At 39.7% G+C, this 19936-nt stretch overlaps 1 protein-coding gene across 4 annotated transcripts in view; it reads right to left on the reverse strand.

Annotated features, from left to right (window-relative positions):
• Positions 1–19936, reverse strand: part of APP (amyloid beta precursor protein) — a 286207-nt gene that overhangs the window by 76256 nt on the left and 190015 nt on the right. For 2 of the 4 annotated variants that reach the window (XM_053307486.1, XM_053307485.1), the window contains exons 7-8: positions 16051–16218; positions 2866–2999 (exon numbers count right to left, since the gene is read on the reverse strand). In XM_053307486.1, coding sequence (XP_053163461.1) covers positions 2866–2999; positions 16051–16218 — 302 coding nt within the window. The remainder of the gene's footprint in view (positions 1–2865; positions 3000–16050; positions 16219–19936) is intronic. The other 2 variants (XM_053307488.1, XM_053307487.1) reach the window with 1 other exon arrangement.

Consider the following 19936-nt stretch of genomic DNA (forward strand, 5'->3'; position numbering starts at 1 on the left):
CCCCATCAAATCTCAACTTGGGAAATGATAGTTTGTTCTGTTTTGTAAACAAACCAAAGTATAAAAACAGTCCAATCCTTTAAAAAAAAAAATTATAGAGGAGTGTGGATAGTGGAAAATTCCTTTCCTGACTCTGGCCATGCTATTGGATAATCTCCCTGACCAGTCTAAACCAGTTCTGAAGCACATGAAATACTTTAGTGTTGAGTCATCCCTATCCTGTGCTCTGAGATGCAGATCAGCTGGTTTTAAGCTCTGTAACTTTCAAGACCCGAAAGTTAAGAAAAAGATTCTGGGAAAAACATTTTCTGTGTGAATGCAGTTATATGAACACCGTATAACTAAGCCAGTGTTTTGGTATGCTATAAGAAGTCTGTTTATGCTTATAGAAGGATATACTAACTGACACTCTTCAATTATTACAGAGCCAGCCCCGAGACATAAGCATTTGCTTCTGCCATTTAGGCAATTGTCCAGAAGGGGTGTGTATTCAATTAAGCTAAATAAGCTAAACAAGCTATTTATTTCTCAACCTTCGTTTCGCTGAAACGAAGGTTAAGAAATAATAGGAGAAGTCAGATTGCCTGATGGGAGCTTTATTGTGGTTGTTACTGAGAATATTACCTTGAAAAGGAACATATCTGAGAACATTTAAAATTATTTAATTCAAGATACATATCAGTACAGCACAGTGTTCTTCCAGTGGCAGTTGGTGGTGTCCACTTTATGTTTCTTTTTTTTTTTTTACTATGAGCCCTTTAGGCTTTTAAAAAAATTTTTTAAATTGTTTTGGAAACGTTTTGTTGAAAAGAGGTTTATAAATAATAGTAAGACGGTTGTAACATCTAGAAAGAATAAAAGAGCAGCCCCCCTTCTCTTCCTAAGTCTTTAAATGATTCTGCTTTGAAGCTATTACACAGGAAAATGATGCTTCACTCAATAGCTTCTCATAGGTGATAGAATGACAGAAGTAGTGGCGGATTATGGGTAGAGACAAAACCAAAATCACTCTATTGTCTGCCAAGTCAAAATAGCAAGGAATATTAAATTAAATTATCTTTATCTTAAATTATCTTTATGTGTTCAAGACAGCAATAATTGTAGAGATAGTAGAGATTCACCTTCATCATGTGTAACTGAAACTGGTTCATGCTTTGACAGAATGGGAAATAGCCAGAAGGAGCAGGAAAGAATTCCATACTGCTGTTTGGAGCAACGTTAACAGAGGTTGACTGAAGAAAGGGCAACTAACACTTTTTTTTTTTTTTTTTTTGCGTTCAGGTCAAAACCATTGTTGTCTTAGTGCATTTATTTAAATGGCATACAAAGAGACTTAAGTCAGGGAAATAGTTCCCTTTCTGGAATGTCTATCTGCTTTATGATGCTTCATAGCAAAGCGAGCCCTAGAAACCAGGAATGTTTTACATTTGTCAAAAGGAGCCCCCAAAGGCTATTTTGATTAGTTTTTTCATGGGGGATCTCTCTGTCAACCCATGAACAGAAACTGATGTCAAAGTGTAGCCATAGGTTTTGCTGAACACCATTGTTAACAGGGCAATGGTAACATTTCACAATGCCTTTCCTACAAGGAAGCCTACACTAACCAGAAGGGGAGAAAATAATAAAACTTATATCTAGCAATTTTCCTAATGATGGCTCACATGCATATTTTGCAGCTTGTATGTATACTTACTTGGTAGCTAAGTGCATCTCTCCAGCATGTGCAGTGAAATATACAAGGGCTACATATGATGCTGCTTTTCAATATTTTTCTGTACGTAGAAATGCCTTCTACGGCAGAGAAGTCTTCTGGTAACAAGCATGACTTGTCTCCTTAGCTAAGCAGGGTCGACCCTGGTTGTATATGAATGGGAGACGATGTGTGAGTACCGTAAGATACTCAGGGGATGGAGCCATTCTGGGAAGACCAGAAGGTTCCAAGTTCCCTCCCTGGCATATCCAAGATAAGGGTGTGCATGGAACTGGCTGGCCTGGTTTGGTTCGAATGAGAATTGCACTCAAACCTGACCAGACCAGTTTGGTCCAGTCCCCCTTCGAACCCCACCACGGTTCGGTTTGGTCCAGGGCGGGTTCGCAAATATATATATATATGTGTATATAAATTTGTTTACTTCTAGCCCCTTCGGGGGCTTCCTAAAGGCTGCAGGGGGCGCCTGCGAAGGATCTCCCCCCCCCACCGGCCTCGGTAATCACCGCCGTGGCCCATTCGGCTGCACTCCATATGCCACTGCAGTGGCCGTTTTGCCTGCTGCTGGGCATGCGCAAATAGCCTCTGTGAGGCCTGGCATAGCCCAGGGCTTTGCAGAGGCCATTTGCGCATGTGCGGTGGCAAGCAAAATGGCCAGCATGTTGGTATGCGGAGTGTGGCTGAATGGGCCGCGGCGGTGATTACCAAAGCTGACAAGGGGAGGGGGAACCTTCATGGAAACCCCCCCCCCAAGGCCTTTAGGAATCCCCAAAGGGGTTAGAGATTTTTTATTTTTATTATTTTTTAAAAAATCACAAACTGGTGGTGGGGTTTGGTTTCGGTCCGGACAGAACCAGGGGTGGTGGTGGTTTCAGTTCGACTTCAAACCAGCGAACTCAACCATCAAACCCCCGGATCATCGAACCAGTTTGTACATCTCTACACCAAGATAGGGGCTGAGAAAGAGTCCTACCTGCAACCTTGGAGAAGCTGCTGCCAGTCTGTGTAGACAATACTGAGCTAGATGGACCTATGGTGTGACTCAGTATATGGCAGCTTCCTATGTTCCTAACGTGAAATTAACAATGAAAATACCAAAGAAAAAAATCTCAAATTCCGATTAAAAGCTCAGTTTATAAGACCAGTTTGTAGCTCACCTGAGACATTTTTTCACGATGCTTCGCTTCAAGCATCTCTTTCGCTTTTTGGAAATGGGAATGCTCATTCTCATCACCAGGTGTCTCCAGGTACTTGTCAACTGCATCAGGAGTGCTGGCAGCTGTGGTGGGAACTAGGGATGGTGGGGGGTGGGGAGGATGAAAGAAATAGAGACAAAGATTTACTTAAGAGTGAAACCAAGAAGCATAGCTACAGTTCTAATGTAGTTCCACCATTTGAAACAACTAGCTATGAGAAGAATATATGAGAGGCTATTTACTAAAGAAAGGAATTTTCTGCATTGCAGGTGCAATAGACAGAGATAAGGACTTTGTGCAACTAATAAATTAAGCATGCAAAGAATGAAATTATTCCAGTCTACCCAAAATACATTCAGTGATAAGTGACAAGGGTTTTGTTTTTTTAAAAACATGCTTTATTTTGAAAACAAGCATGTGCACACTACACATGCACACATTATAAAAGCATCTACAGAGACAATTTAATCCTAAGCCATGTTATCTGCAGCTCCGAGGGACTACTACAATCCTTCTCTGTGATGCCTGTTTCCTGTATACATAGTTTTCTACAATACAATTATTTTAAAGGACTTATTTTTCTGACATCCATACATTCAAACATTGTTTACCACTTTAGACATTGCTGAGCGAGTTCCACAGCAGACACATTTTATTCCATTTCAATCTATCTTTGCACACCTGAATGTGTCTTTGCTTCAATTGCAGGTAATATTAGCAAAAATGAAGAGCAGATTTAAAAGTGTCTAGCAAATTTTAAAATGAAATGGAAAAATGCATACAACACAAACATGCCTTGGTGGTGAAATGTCCGTTTTTCTGTGGCTACACACATCTGAAAAGGAGCCCAAATTGAAAATAGCAAAAAAGCTCATAGCAGCAGCTCTCCACAGTGGCACTCATGGTGCAGGTAGCCACTGTTAAATCTACAACAAGGACTCAGGTGTTATATCAACAACTCTTGATGAAAAGGCTAAAGAGCTACCTATTAGACAAACAACTAGGCTGGTTTCAGAATCTTTCTTAGGTAACAACACCAATGCTAATTGAACTAGTGGGATTACACAAACAAGCACCTGAAGCAAAGACCATCAGCAGCCAATTTCTATATGTCACACAAGGCAAACCACATTGATCTGAGGCACATCCAAGGCACACTGTTAATAACTCAGCAAGGCAACAAAACCTATGTTGCTAAAGGTCATTCCAGATCTCCCCCCACCCTTCTTTTCCTGAGATACACAAAGTTGCTCATCTGAGGTACTCAGATGGCATTTATCAAGGAAGCACACCTACTGCAAAGTTTCAGAATTTCATAAGCATTCAGACTACACTAGTCTCCAGCTGGAGAAAACAAACATCCACAAAGACAACACTATAATTGCAATGAGAAGCAGCTGACTGAACATCACAGACTTTACTCACGAAATAGAAATAAGTAACATCATAGGCAACCATGAGCACTGTAGGCAATCAACGTCTGTAACATCAGTGATGAATTACACAATGCTTCCTCTTTCATGCCTATGTGGTTTTCGGTATTTTAATTATTTTTTACTTCTTTGTTTTTAAAAGAGGCTGGGTACTCCACCCCAACCTTGAAGACAGGGAGAGAGCACTTTGAGTGCAACTGCACAGAGTCGTTGTCTCAGGCAGTTCAGTCCTAGGGCATGACCATGTGGACAGGAAAAGGAAAAGGCAGATGCTGCTTGCTACCTGGGTGCTCCCTAGGACCATTGCTTTCATCTTAGGTGAGAACCATATTGCACAGCCGCACTGAAATAAAGGGGGCATGTAATGAAGGGGAGCAAAAAGCTTACCTCCCACCCACCTACTCCTTTTGCTCTAAAAACTGATCTCCCAGCTCCCACTTCGTAGTGTGTGTGATTCAGGCAAACCAAATCATATTATAAATAATAAACAAATGGTTCTGCCTCCAATAGATCTGCCTTACCAACAAATAAAAAATACTTTTTGTTTTAGGCAGCTTCCCCTGGTGCTGTAGCAGAGAAAGAGAGATGGTGGGTAACTAGCTGTGTGTGTGTTATACTATAACGTCACCCCCACCCCTACTTCTCTCCAATAGCCCTCAGCATGCATTTAGGAATAGAAGCAATCAGCACAATCACATACGGGTGTTAGAGATACTGGATCTAATTCATTACTATACTGATTCAATAGTGTCAGTATAGTTAAGCTGAAGAGTGTTTTCAACGTTCCACCATTATAAGCCCTGAACATTCTATTGCTTATAAAATCAAAACTGTTTGTCTGATCTGTCTGGCTATCAGCACACATTCACTCAGTGTCAAGAGACACCTCCCCTGCAATTTGGCGAAAATCTGTTGGAAAATAGCTTAGATTGAGCTGTTTAAGGTTTTTCTCTTTGGAACAGAGGTTTAAAGGGCTGGTGACCCTTTTTGGACTGAGGAAGTGCTATTTAGATGATTTTGTAGTCCATGTTTCAGCCTTTCAACTGCTTGCCAGAAAAGTACCTTTTGTATATCTCCCTGGGACCCAATTGATTGTTATTTTACAACTGATCCTCAAAGTTGGGTTTTAAGAGGCAGAAAAATGCCATTTTTAGTGCTTACAGAGTCTGTGCAGTAGCAAGTTTGAGGTTACCATGCTCACAGCTCTGCCCACAATAAACATGACAGCTGATACACTGCCCCGACCCTGCTGCCCTGACCCTGCTGCCTCGCTCCCATCTGCTGTTCACTCAGTCCTAGCAAGCCAGTGTTCCCTTCTGGTGCCCTGGCCTCCACCCCCAGGACTTAGATGGCCTCCGCACATGCATGGAGGCCATCTGAGTGCTCGGGGTGGGTAGGTAAGGGTGTCTGTCTGTCTGTCTGTCTGTGCTGGTGTATGTGTGCCTGTCTATCCGGTGTGTCTGTATGGCTAGTCACTTGTGTACAACCTTTACACTATTTTGCTGATAATACCATCCTGAAGGAAATTAAATCAAGCAAGAGAACTGTAAGGTTTATGGGAAATTTCTGGGAAGATAATCTGTCGTTTGGACATGGTTGTGAAAGCATTTGTTATTTTTAATTATCAGTGAGAGAGTGTGTGTTTAAAGAGGGGAAAAATGAAGTACAGATTTAAAGTGAACTGCTACTTGCTGTGTCCTTATTCACTGCTGAATAATCATGAGGTGAGATCACACTGTCACTATTATGGAATCTATTAATTTCATTTAATTGTGTTTTTTCAGGTGAGGGGGTCAGACTGTGACTTTATCTTAGTTGAAGGTTTTACAGAGTTTTTGGTGTTCAACATCAGGAAGTTTTACCTTGTGGTCTGGGTAAGCTCTTCCCCATAATATCTAATCAGATTTGCCTTGATCAAAACACCAGGACATTCAGTAATAAAAAAAACTCCTTTCAGTTTAAAATGAGAGTTAAGCTGCTTTACATTTTCACTCGTGCCCTAAAAATAATTGAAATTCTAAGTTAACGATGCTCATCTTAGAATTTCAATTATTTTAAGATGCCCATCTTAACTTCTGCACCATATAAGCTGTAAAGACTTTGTACAGTCTTTACATATGATGATGGCTTTAGAAATCAGAATCCATGCACCCACACTTTGCCTTGGTCTTTCAGTTGGCCTTTGGGCTCGAGAAAGATGCATCCAGGCATCCAAATCATTTCCTAGAGATGCTCCTGATAAATTTCAGCCTGATGCATGTCTGTTCAAGGCAAAGTGTGAGTGCATGGAGCCTCATTTCTAAAGCTATCATCATATACCAGTCTGTACAAAGTCTTTACAGCTTATATGATGCAGACGTTAAGATGGGCACCTTAACTTACAATTTCTATTCTTTTTCGGACACGAGTAAAAATATAAAGCATCTTGACTCATTTTAAACTGAAGATTTTTTGGATTACTGAATTTTATCTGGAAATGTTCTTACAGAAGCAAAGATTGAGCACTTGCTTTATAACTGAACAAGTTAATTTACTTGAAGTTAACAGTTAGTACCCAGTACCTTTCCCTGATCCTGCTTTTTAATATATAAAAATGAAAGAAACAGTCTGAAACAAGGCAGATCATTAATCAACCGGACTTAAGGACCAATAAATTTCTTTATGGAAGACATGATGTGGTAGGTTTGCTTCACTCTCAAAGTCAGCAATGCAATTTCTTCCAGTCTTGTATTTGCAAAGGCCCTAACAATTAGTCACGGATTTCTAAGCTAGTTTGCCTCAAAGCATGCGACACACACTAAAATACTAGAGTGAAAATCAATATAAATAATAAACTGGGGACTTTGGTTATAATGTACATGCCAGTTTTTCCTCTTCTGTTCCAATGAACAACAAACACTTTAAGCAAGTATCAATAGTATTTAGAATGCACTAACATTCTAGAATGTAATAACATTGCTGACTCTGAAATCCTATCCCCCGCAAAAAACCCCACAAACAATAAAAATAAAGAAGAATGAAGACAAAATAAATAATTAAAATATGGACTTCAAATTAGTCTTTATTCTTAATTTTTATTTTTCTTCGCAGGATTTTTTGGGGTGGGGATAGGATTTTAGAGGAAGCAATGTTATTACATTCTAGAATGTTACTGCATTCTAAATACTATTGATACTTGCTTAAAATGTTTGTTGTTCACTGGAATATAAGAGGATAGAGAATTGAATAGAAAAATAAATAATAAATTACGCACACACATACACAGACTGATGGATGGGCTCTTCTTTGGTCTACAAGGCAAGTGCTGGCTATCTAGACCACCTTGACCCATTCACCATCAGAAAAGGAACCTTTTCTGTAGACCTAAAAACAAGATAATGTGAAAATGCCAGGTCCCTTGGAGACTGTTGATCTTCAAAATCTGAATTTTTGTATAGTATTCCTCAGGGCTCCATACGGTCTCCAGTGTTTTTTTAACATGTATATGAAACCGCTGGGAGAGATCATCTGGAGACTTGGTGCAGGATGTTATCAGTATACTGATGACACCCACATCTATTTATCCATGTCACCATAATCATGAAAAGGCATAACCCTCCTAAACGCTTGCCTGGAAGCGGTAATGGGCTGGATGAGGAATAACAAACTGAGACTGAATTCAGATAAGATGGAGGTACTTATTGTGCAGGGTGGGAACTCAGTAGACTATTTTGATCTGCAGGTTCTGGATGGGGTCACACTTCTCAAGGAGGAACAGGTATGCAGTCTGGGGATGCTTCTGGATCCAAATCTCTCCCTGGTGTCCCTGGTTGAAGAGGGGATCAGAGGTGCTTTCTATCAGCTTCAGCTGATATGCCAGCTGTGTCCATTTCTTGAGATAAACTACTTCAGAACAGTGGTAAATAGGCTGGCAACCTCCAGACTTGACTATTGCCATGCACTCTATGTGGGGCAGCCTTTGTACACAGACTGGAAACTGCAGTTGGTACAAAATGCTGCAGACAGGTTGGTCTCTGGGTCATCTCCTATACTAAAAGAGCTACAATGGCTACCAATAAGGTTCCAGGCGAAATACATGCCTCAAACTGAGAAAACAGGAAGTACTCCCAAGTACTCCCAGTCAATGTACCTGTTCTTTCTGGGGGAGTACTTCCCCATTCAGAACAGGCAGATCTAAGCCATTTCCTAAGTTCCAACCTCCCACAATGAGTACCTCTATCTTGTTTGGATTCAGTCTGTTTGTTCTCCCTCACGCAGCCCATTACTGCCTCCAAACAGACATTTAGGGAGGTTAAGCCATTCCTGATGAAGTTGACATGGAGAAATAGATTTGAGTATCATCAGCACATTGATAACTGTGCACCAAATCCCTTGATGATCTCTCCCAGAGGGTTCATGAAGATGTTAAAAAGCATTGGAGAGAGAAGCCCTGAGGAATCCCATACAATAGCTCTCATTCTGAAGAGCAACATACTCCAAGTGACATCATCTGGAACCTGCCTGAGAGGTAGGAGCAGAATCACTGCAAAGCAGTGCCACACCCAATCCCTTCAGGAGCTCCAGGGAGGAGAGCTGGTCTTGTGGTAACAAGCATGAATTGTCCACTTTGCTAAGCAGGGTCCACCCTAGTTGCATATGAATGGGAGACCACATGTTAGCACTGTAAGTTATTCCCTTCAGGGGATGTGGCCGCTCTGGGAACAGCAGCTGCATGCTTGCATGCAGAAGGTTCCAAGTTCCCTCCCTGGCATGTCCAAGAAAGGGCTGAGAAGGCATCTCCAAGACAGCGCATCTCCAAGACAGGGCTGCCTGCAACCTTGGAGAAGCTGCTGCCAGTCTGTGAAGACAATACTGAGTTAGATGGACCAATGGTATGACTCAATATATGGAAGCTGCCTATGTTCCTAGGATACAATGGTTGATGGTATCGAAAGCCACTGAGATATCCAAAAGGATCAGCAGAGTCATACTCCCCATGTCTATTCCTAATTGGAGATCATCCAACAGACCAGCCTAGGCTATCTTAACCCCAAAGCCCGCCAGAAAGCCAGTTTGAAATGGGTCCAGATAATCTGCTTATTCCAAGACTGCCTGGAGCTGAGATCTTATGATCCTATGATCTTCTGCTTTAACCTACAGTATGTATTCAGAGCTATATCCTCTATCCATTAGCCCACTCTGGCTCTCTATACATGCTGAAATCATGTGCATGAATGAAAACTGTTTATGTGCAACCTTCATAGTGTTGACAAAATAAAATGCTTAAGGCTTTTTAGCCTCTGCAGCCCTTCCATTTAAAAAAGAAACTACCAATCATAAACATAATATACATTACATTAAGAAAATTAGTAATGGAGGCAGAAATGGGCTGGATGAGGTATAAACTGAGGTTGAAACGAATTAAGACAGAGGTACTGACTGTTGGGGGTCGGAGAAAGAGAGATGGTTTAGATCTGCCTTTTCTGGATGGAGTTAAACTCCCCCGCTGAAAGATCAAGTACGAAGTTTGGGAGTACTCCTGGACCTAAAGCTCTCCCTGGTTTCTCAGGTGGAGGCAGGGCCCAGGAGCACTTTTTATCAGTTTCAGCTAATACGTCAGCTACATTTCTGAAGGTAAATTACCATAAAACTGTGGTACATATGCTGGTAGTCTCCAGGCTTGACTACTGTAATGAACTCTTTGTAGGGTTACCTTTGAAGTAGTCTGTAAACTACAATTGGTACAAAATAGGGCAGCCAGATTGGTTTCTGAGACAACATGAAGGGACCCCATAACACAGATTTTAAAAGAACTGCACTGGCTACCGATATGTTTCCAGGAGAAATATAAAGTGTTGGGTATCACATATAAAGCCCTTAGCTTGGGCTCAGGGTTTTAAAGAGAGTGCCTTCTTTGTTATGAAGCTGCCGCTTGTTATGATCTTCTGGAGAGGTCCAGTTACAGTTGCCGCTGGCTCGTCTGGTGGCTGCTCTGGGGCTTAGGAATATGTTTCCTGCTAAAATAAGAGCATGTTCTTCTCTGTTTTCAAGAAGACCCTCAAGACACACCTGTTCTCGCAGGCTTTTAATTAGAATTAATTTTAATAATTTGTTTTAATAGCGGTTTTATGCTATTGTTTTTATTGTGTTTTGTGGATTTTAATCTGTGATTTTTATGTTGTTTTAAATTTTGTACACCACCTAGAGATGTATATATCAGGCAGTATAAAAATATGATAAATAAATAAATAAAATAAATAATAAAACTAATACAATTCAATCTAGGCCATGACAAATCATCTTTGGATCTACAAGCCAACCCCAAAATTTGGAAGCCAGACAGTGGACAAACAAATTATACTGGACTTAGTGACTGATATGGTGAAGGAGGAAAGTAAATGGTTCTCTTTCTTAAACCTCTTTGCAAGTAACATACTTAGAACAGAAAAAGGATTGCCTGGGGCAAATAAAGTATTTATTTTATATAATAAGTATGTGATTAAGTAACTAGGATTTGTCATGCCCTTATTCAATCAGTACATATTCTTAAAACAACAGCTAGAAGTAACTAACCTACTCAGATTCAGAAGGAAGATTGTCTAGATGCTCCATCAGTAGAGAAACAGTTAATGCCACATTTTTTTTAAGGGCTTGCTAATTCATTCAACTCACTAATGAGACCAGAGCCTGGCAAAAAACCAAAGGCAGTGTTTCATTCTACTAGCAGCTTGAGGAAAATATCCAAACACTAGAGATAAGGAACATTTTCTTTGAAACTATTTCTTGATTTCTGCGGAAATTGATGGTGCCAATGGAGCACCTCCTCCAAGAACCGGCTTGTTTAGATTCAGGTGACAACACGAAAGTGGGAACACAGAGTCATCAGCAAACCTGCTGGAAATTTTGCAGAGGCCTCTTTTTGTGCCTTGAAGTTCAGAATTTGTTCTCAAAGAGTAAGGCAGAACTCACAATAGAGGAGCAGATGGTTGTCTGAAAGCACCAATTACTATGCACCTTGACATAACTAATTTAGTCTTAATTCTTTACTCCTCTCAATCAGTGTGCAAGAAGAGGTGATATACATATTAGTTTGATTTATATTGATTATTCTTGCAGTGTATAACCTTTCTATTTTTCACAAATGGACTCCCAGGAAACATTAAGAACATCAGAACAGCCCTGCTGGATCAGGCCCAAGGCCCATCTAGTCCAGCATCCTGTTTCACACAGTGGTCCACCAGATGCCACTGGAAGCCTACAGGCAGGAGATGAGGCCATGCCCTCTCTCTTGCTGTTACTCCCCTGCAACTGGTACTCAGAGGCGTCCTGCCTTTGAGGCTGGAGGTGGCCTTTAGCCCTCCAACTAGTAGCCATTGATAGACCTCTCCTCAATGAGTTATCCAACCCCCTCTTAAAGCCATCCAGGTTGTTGTCACATCTTATGGCACATCCATCTTATGGCACATCCATCCAGGTTGTTGTCACATCTTATGGCAGAGAGTTGATTATGTGTTGTGTGAAAAAGTACTTCCGTTTGTTGGTCCTAAATTTCCTGGCAATCAATTTCATGGGATGACCCCCGATTCTAATGTTATGTGAGAGGGAGAAGAATTTCTTTCTATCTACTTTCTCCACACCATGGATGATTTTATAGACCTCTATCATGTCTCCCTACAGTCATCTTTTTTCTAAACTAAATAGCCCCAGGTGTTGTAGTCTTGCCTCATAAGAAAGATGCTCTAGGCCCCTGATCATCTTGGTTGCCCTCTTCTGTACCTTTTCCAGTTCTACAACGTTCTTTTTTAGATGTGGTGATCAGAATTGTACGCAGTACTCCAGGTGTGGCTGCACCATAGTTTTGTATAAGGGCATTATAATATTAGCAGTTTCAACAAGCTGTCCATTAAAGCAAGCTGAAGGCTCATGTGGCTTTGATTCTTTCCTTTGTGTTCATCTTGCTTCAGACTACATATAAGATCAATAACTTTAGCCCTATATACATGTTATGGTCAAATAACACACATGTATATTATTCACATATTATGTGCAATGCACATACAGTAGTACACTTACTATCTGTAGCCTGCATTGGAGGGAGCCTATACCTCGGTTCACTTTTAAAATGAAATGTGTATAGAGGTTTGTATAGCAGTTCCTACAGAAACATACATGTGCACATATATCCATACACATGTATAACAAAGTCTGAACATGTTCTTTATTTTACTAGTAATTACGGAAACTTGAAGAGTTTCATTCTTGAGTTCAGAAAATTTAGGATGACAAAACTTGCATTGTTCCATGAGTCCAAGAGCGCATATACAAGGGCTGATTCAATGTTGGAGGAAAGGTTTCAGCTCAACAACATGGGAAGGAGGAATGAAGAAAAACCTAACTTACCTTTTTTGCCAGCTCCCCCTTTTAGCTTCTGCCACCAGTTTTGTGATAGCAAGCGTGTTCCTAGTGGTGACTGGTCATTCCCCTCCACTATGCCCTTAAGTTCATTTGATGTAATCAATGAGGCATTCTGAGGGAAGATGTGGGCCCTTAGTTGCCAAGAGGTTGACAGTAAGACCCTATTCACCACCATCAAATAGTCAAACTGTGAATGGGGCTACAAAAATGGGATGTGAGAGAGAAATTTCAACTCATTCCTAGTTATACTATTTTGTTTCCTAAATAGCAGCTATCTGTGCCACATGGCAAGCAGCCTAGGTTAGAAACTGCATGAAACAAAAATCACCATGTTTTCTAGCCCACACTCTTCACATTGTGTGTACTTCAGCCAGCCAGGGACAGAAATACTTTGTGGTGAGAAGGATGGACCTGAGGCAATGAATGTTAGACCACTGGCTTGTAAAATTCAGAATTTAGTCTCAGATGCACCAGGCCTAGTGCATAGGTTCCTTGGGACTTAAGAGAAAATAAATATCTGCAGAAATAGCAATCAGGGCAGTCAATCATGGACTTCACAATTTCAAACAGCAGGTGGGCAATTGCATGTTTGAATTCTTTCATTCTAGGTTAACCTGATTGTCCTATTACTCTTCTTAATAACATTCATTTTGTTTAATTCAGCATGTTTCAAGAGAGGATTTCACAAAATAACATTTATGAGTAGATTTTTAAAAAATGTTTTCCTTTAACATAATAGTGCTGAAGTAGTGTGTTATTTATAGGATAGAAGAGAATAATCTTTAAACTTAATTCAGTGGGAAAATTAGATGAAACATACACACAATTTATATAGACATATTATATATTATAGATATTATATACTATAGACAGATTGCTGGGAAAACATGCCTATTGTTTTCTTATTTAGTTCTGACTATAACTCAAATTTTCAGCTGTTAAATATATATATTTATGGACACACCCTATTTGTGTCAAAAGGTTTACTTCCTTCCAATGTTTTCTGTACTAGCCTCCATGTAATTTTATTATGTGATGTATTCTTCTGCTCTGCGGTAGACTTCAAATGCCTCATACTGGAAAACTTCAATTCTACAGACTATGTGGAGTAGGGGCGGGGGGGAAGGCTGCCTGTATTAGACGATAGATCAAGGTAATCACATAAAAGTTGCATTATGAACACACAAAGGAAGTATTTTTACTGTTCTTCCTCTCAGACCCAACATCTGCCCAGTAAACTGCTAAAGGAATCAGCAAGCTTTTTTATGACTGGATAGATTGTCCCTCCTTTCAACAAAGGCTGCCTGTGCAAAATCTACCTAGCAACCACTGATGGAATCAGAAATCTTTTTAAAAAATTGGTCAGCTATTCCTCCCACCTTGGCCACATCCTGTCTTGTCAGATCTGCCCAGCAACCACCAGTGATTTTAGGGTATATTTCTCCTAGTGGTCAAATATTTCTCTCTGCCAATCTAGGCTCTTGCTCTTTGAACCCTGCACCTGGCAGGCTGAGGAAGCAGTGTACAGATAGATCTGAAAAATCTGAAGTCCAGAAGATTGGGATCATAGAATTTATGTCTGTTTTCACATCTATTTTTGAACCTTGTGTGGAGTGGGTTTAAAAAAACAAAAACAAACCAAAGACATCCTTCCTCCATAGATCTCTGACCTATACTTTCCCCCAGTCAAATGTTTGCAAGATATTATATTAAAAAATGAAGCCATTCAACACTTTTTCTGGAAGTCTTTTCAGTTACAGGGCGGGGGGGGGGGCATGCATACATAATTTCTGAAAGAATAAAGCAGTAAGGACAGACTGAAATGGGTAGTACATGTGGTTCTTAGAGAAAACTATAGGCAATAAATCTTATCTCTGACAGAGCCTCTCAGGAAAGTCTTTAGACTGAATGAACAAAAAGCACATTTTTACTCTAAAAGTACACTGATAAAAGGGAGGGAGGCCATAGTTAAATTATAATTAAATTATCCCCAGCCTTTCCTAGTCACCCACTTATGTATCATGTCAAGAAGTAATTCCAATTCCACCCCACTCTACAGATACAGGCACGCAAGGTTTTCAACCAATTACCAGCAAGAAGCCAGGCAGTAAGCTTACCCTGCCCTTGTACAAGCCCACCTGACAACTTGCCTTTTGTAGGTATGCATGTAAAGTATGGCTATTACTTTTAAAAGATGTGCCTACAAATAACGTAGGGAGGAGTAGATATTACCCTCATCTTTGCCACTTCAAAGTTTCTGAGTGAAGCAAAAGAAAGAACAGCACATCATTTTCTTGCACATCAGCAGCAAGATATGTTAGTTGATTTTCCTGCGGCTTAGCTGACAATGAAACCACAGATGTATTCTATTGGCTTCTCAATACACTGATTAGCCTTGACAACTGAATCCCCATTTATTTCAGTAGGACTACACCGATTTCTTTGCAGCTAAACAGTCAAATATAGCTAGATAATCACAGTTTGCTATGCAGTAATCACAGTTCTAACTTCTTGTAATCACAGTTTACTTTGCAGATCCTGCTAATAAATATTAACCATCCTTGTATATGGAGGCTGGTTCATACATGCACATTCATCACCTGATGACTACAACATCAAGCAATGACTTATATGCATAAACAGGCTACAACAGATATAAAAATTCTATCACTTCACATTCAATGCTTTCAAAAACCTGCACCTCCTTTTGAAAAAAACGAACAGAAAATTAAAACACACACAAAAAAGTTAGCATATATAAAAAATTAACTTTTTATAAGGAAGAAATAGTTTGTAATTGTAAAAGTGTATTATATGTATCTCAGCATTTTGATGCAATTGTAGTGCTTCATCAAAAATAGGAGAGCAAACAAAATAAAATATCCAAAGGTAGTTTTACAGGCTCATTTCTATCTTGATCATGCATTGTACATACATGAGAACAAATAAGAGACTCACAGGAGTGAATATATTTCTACAGCAAGTCATATAACAAAGACTCTAGTTGTAAGTGCCTTTGTCTCCCAACTCCCATTATTTTGCTGCAAGACAATTTGTGTCTACAACACAGATGCAAGAAGTCACCAACTGTCATGCTTGAATAGAGAGAAAGAAAGAGAGAGAGACATATACTAATGGCCAAACACACTCTACAAGACACGGGCAATTAGAGAAGCTGACAGAGATATGGTTAGTGGTAGTACAGGCCCATTCCCAGGGAATTTTTATTTTATTTTAAATCTGTTACGAACAGCAGAGGCAGAGTGGCACGAAATAGAAAGGAAAGAGAGACTGCCACAAGCTGGAGAGGTCCACTTACTGACGCTGCCACAGACTGCCATGCAGTATTCCTCAGTGTCAAAGTTGTTTCGGTTTCCACCACATCCGCCGTAAAAGAATGGTGCACATTTTCCTTCAGTCACATCAAAGTACCAGCGGGAGATCATAGCTCGGCAAGGACCAGTCTCAGCTTGTTCAGAGCACACCTCTAATTATAGGAGATGCGGAGGAACTACATTTAGCATGAAAGTTGAATTGTCATGCTAATCTACATACCTTTATTTGTATTTACACAGTCCAGAAAGACTTAAGAGTTACCCAGGATGGGGATACATCCTGGGATAACCCTTAGCCATCTTGACATGACCATAAAGCAGGGCTGCACAACCTCGGCCCTCCTGCAGATATTGGCCTATACTCCCATCATCCCTGTTGGATTCTGTGCAAAGGATGATGGGCGTTGTAACCCAGCAACAGCTGGAGGGCCACAGTTGTACAGCTCTGCCCTAAAGGTTCATTAAATCATTCAAACATTTCCTGCTTTGAGCTTCACTCTTTAAAACTGGGTCCAAACCTGTTTTCTCAATGCAGATGCCTAAAGTCTATCAGGCAAGACCTGAAATGAAGAATTGTCTTCTCTGGTGTCACAAAATGCTTAATCATTTATCTGGAGCTGGCATATATAAGCTGTATATATAAGAATAACACTTAGCATTAGCTGCACAACAGCAGCAATATTCTCTGGGCAGGCAGTTAAATGAAGGAAATTTTGTTTGTTTTAAACACAATGCCAAAGAACAATTATTTCAAGAGTTGAATACCTTAAAATTGTAATTTGTACCCCAAACTATTAAGATTGATTTCACTTCCCAATGTTTATTTTAAGACTACAGGAGAATAATTAGAATAAGATAAGATAAGAAGTAATAGCATATTGTGCTTTAAATATATGATCGTTCAGTTATGAAATAATATTTTTTAAAAGCCCACTTTCTTGTTTTTTTGGTGAATTATTCATTTCTAGCAAGGAATCAAATAGCTACTGGGCAAAGAAGAGAGCACTGTTTTGAAGGCTTAGCTACACTGACAGAATTCTGTATTTTAATATAGTTTATTTATTTATTTGTTTGTTTGTTTGTTTGTTTGATTTTTAGGCTGCCCTTACAAAATAGCTCAGGGTGGTTCACAAACATCAGTTTGATAGTGGCCTGTATATATCTTCAATATTATCAGTAGATTTTGATATTACTCAGCACAGCTACTACTTACTGATATAGTTCTTCAAAATACATTGACAAGAGATCTTCCCACATGTACCTTCAGACCTCTAAGTGCATGCCTCTTAGTTATGTTTGATAGATCTTAACATAGCATCTTAATCATACTCCTGACCTTACACTTGCTCAAATTCATTCCTTTGTATTGTTGCCTTTTCCTCTCTTGTTCAATTGTCCTCTTACCCTTCCACTCAACCAGTTTAAATTTAGACAATAAGGTCCTTGAGGCACAGACCAATTTTTGTTAGATTACTCCATAAAATGCTATTTGCATTGATGGCACTGTATAAACAACTAAAGTGATCTCTGAGTCAAAAGATGCAGAATTGTTAATAGCATCTCAGTAGTCTATCCTAAGGTCAATGCAATTTACTGAAAATATTCACTTCCAAGTGTTCCCAACAGAGGCACACCATTATTACAGAGGTGTAATACAAAAAGTGTCACAAAAGGGCAACTCTTAAAAACAGACCAGGTTATATTTAAATATATTTCCACCCTAACCCCTACTGAATATCATGAAATGGAACCAAAGTCTTTGCTCCATGAACAGAAGAAACTCTATTTACAGAAGGAGAAATCTGTTCATGAAAGAGATCCTTCTGTGAGTGGAGGGTTAATTCTGGTTCTAATTACACCCAAACCTTATTTACTAATAGAGAATGGATTATATGGTAAACAGCTTGATTCAGAGCTACACAGGCCATTTGATGTACTCATTGGAACTAGTACAGGCTCTCTCATTCACTGCAGAATAAAGAAGCACTTCACACATAATGGAGATAAGCCCAATATTGCACTCACTGCAACAGCCTCAGTACAGAAAGTAACTCTGTGTGTGTGTGTGTGTGTGTGTGTGTGTGTGTTTTGCTGGAATTCTGTACAGATACAGATGTTCTTATAGACAAATTTATGGAGGACAGGTCTAACAATGACTACAGGCCACCTCGAGATTCCAAGGCAAGATGCCTCTAAATACGCATTGCAGGAGAGCAACAACAAGACAGAGGGCACGCCCCTGGCCCTGGTGGCGCAGTGGTAAAACTGCCGCCCTGTAACCGGAAGGTTACAAGTTTGATCCTGACCAGGAGCTCAAGGTTGACTCAGCCTTCCATCCTTCCGAGGTCAGTAAAATGAGTACCCAGAATGTTGGGGGGCAATATGCTAAATCATTGTAAACCGCTTAGAGAGCTTCCAGCTATAGAGCGGTATATAAATGTAAGTGCTATTGCTATTGCTATTCACCTCTTGTTTGTGGGCTTCCCAGAGGCATCTGATGGGCCACTGTGTAAAACAGGATGCTGGACTAGGTAGGCCTTGGGCCTGATCTAGCAGAGCTTTTCTTGTGTAATGTTCTTATGTTCTTAAACAATTTTGGGGGCCAGGGCAACAGTCTTTGACCCTGACACAATGTTCTGTAGGTACTAAAATACTACATACAAGTCCAAATCAATAAAAGTCAAAACTGCCAATAATTTAATACATGCTGGTCCTTGCATGGAAAAAAGACACCCATCTTTGCACCAGTTAATTCAGTAGGTATCTATGCACAGCTTAGTAGGTCTCTATGTACAGGTAGGTAATTTAGTAGGTATCTATGCACCGCTTATCTATGCATATTGTGTATAATGACTTCCCAGTCTCTTTCGCAGTAGCAAATAAAAAATTTTCTCTGACAGTCTATGTTGCGTAATGCTGCTGGTTCAGCAGTACCTATTCCACTGCAAGTGACTGAAGTACTGCCAGTGGTGTTGTGGAACAACCACTGCTATGTAAAATTGCACAATCACAGCTGTGTGATGATTATTTCTAATGGCTGTGCAGCATGCAACTACATGTGGAACATTTTGCAGCATTCCAGTCAGTGTATTTACAAAATTCAATTAAACCTAAATAAAGGAACCCCCTTAAACCACTTCATAAGTATTTAAAGAAAATCCTTTAAATGAAGGGATGGCACTCACTAACGGTCACTATAACATCCAGGTTATTTAAATCATTATGTTTATATAAACTCAAATTCATGGCAATCTACATGAGGCTGGACTGGGGGCACTGAGAGGGCAGTGGAATGCATGTGGGGAGGGCATCAGGTTTTGAGCAGAATGAGTGGGGGGAGTATTTTTCAGTTTCATTTAAGAATTAATTATTTCTATTACTTATAGGTGACTATAAGTATACTGATAATAAAATAGTTTGCAATGCAATCCTCAATGGGAACCTCAACATCTTCTAAGGCCTTCTGAAATATGTTGAATAGATTTTCTCCAATTGTTACGGTAACACTATTTAAAGCAATCACATGTTATTTCACTTCATCTTCTGAGACATACTGAAGCACAATCACGATCATAGCCTGTAATATCCATGGTAGTAGCCATCAAAATTGAAAATATTTTCGCTTTCTTTACGTCATTTGCAATCTTTTGCTTTATTTGCAGGCCTATTTCTTGAATTATTTTTGCAATTGTTGACTTGCTGAAAAAACTTAAGTAGACTGCCTCTTCCAAATTTTTCTTTTCTTTTTTCTCCCTTGTTTCTCTTAAACTCTTACTTTGTTCAATTACTTTTTTTACCATGAGCACCAAGGATTATATCATACTGTGCTAGCAACAGAACTATTTCTAAGAAGTTACCATGGTCCAAAGT

The sequence above is a fragment of the Hemicordylus capensis genome, chromosome 3 (assembly GCF_027244095.1).
Source record: "Hemicordylus capensis ecotype Gifberg chromosome 3, rHemCap1.1.pri, whole genome shotgun sequence".
In the NCBI taxonomy this organism is placed as follows: Eukaryota; Metazoa; Chordata; class Lepidosauria; order Squamata; family Cordylidae; genus Hemicordylus; species Hemicordylus capensis.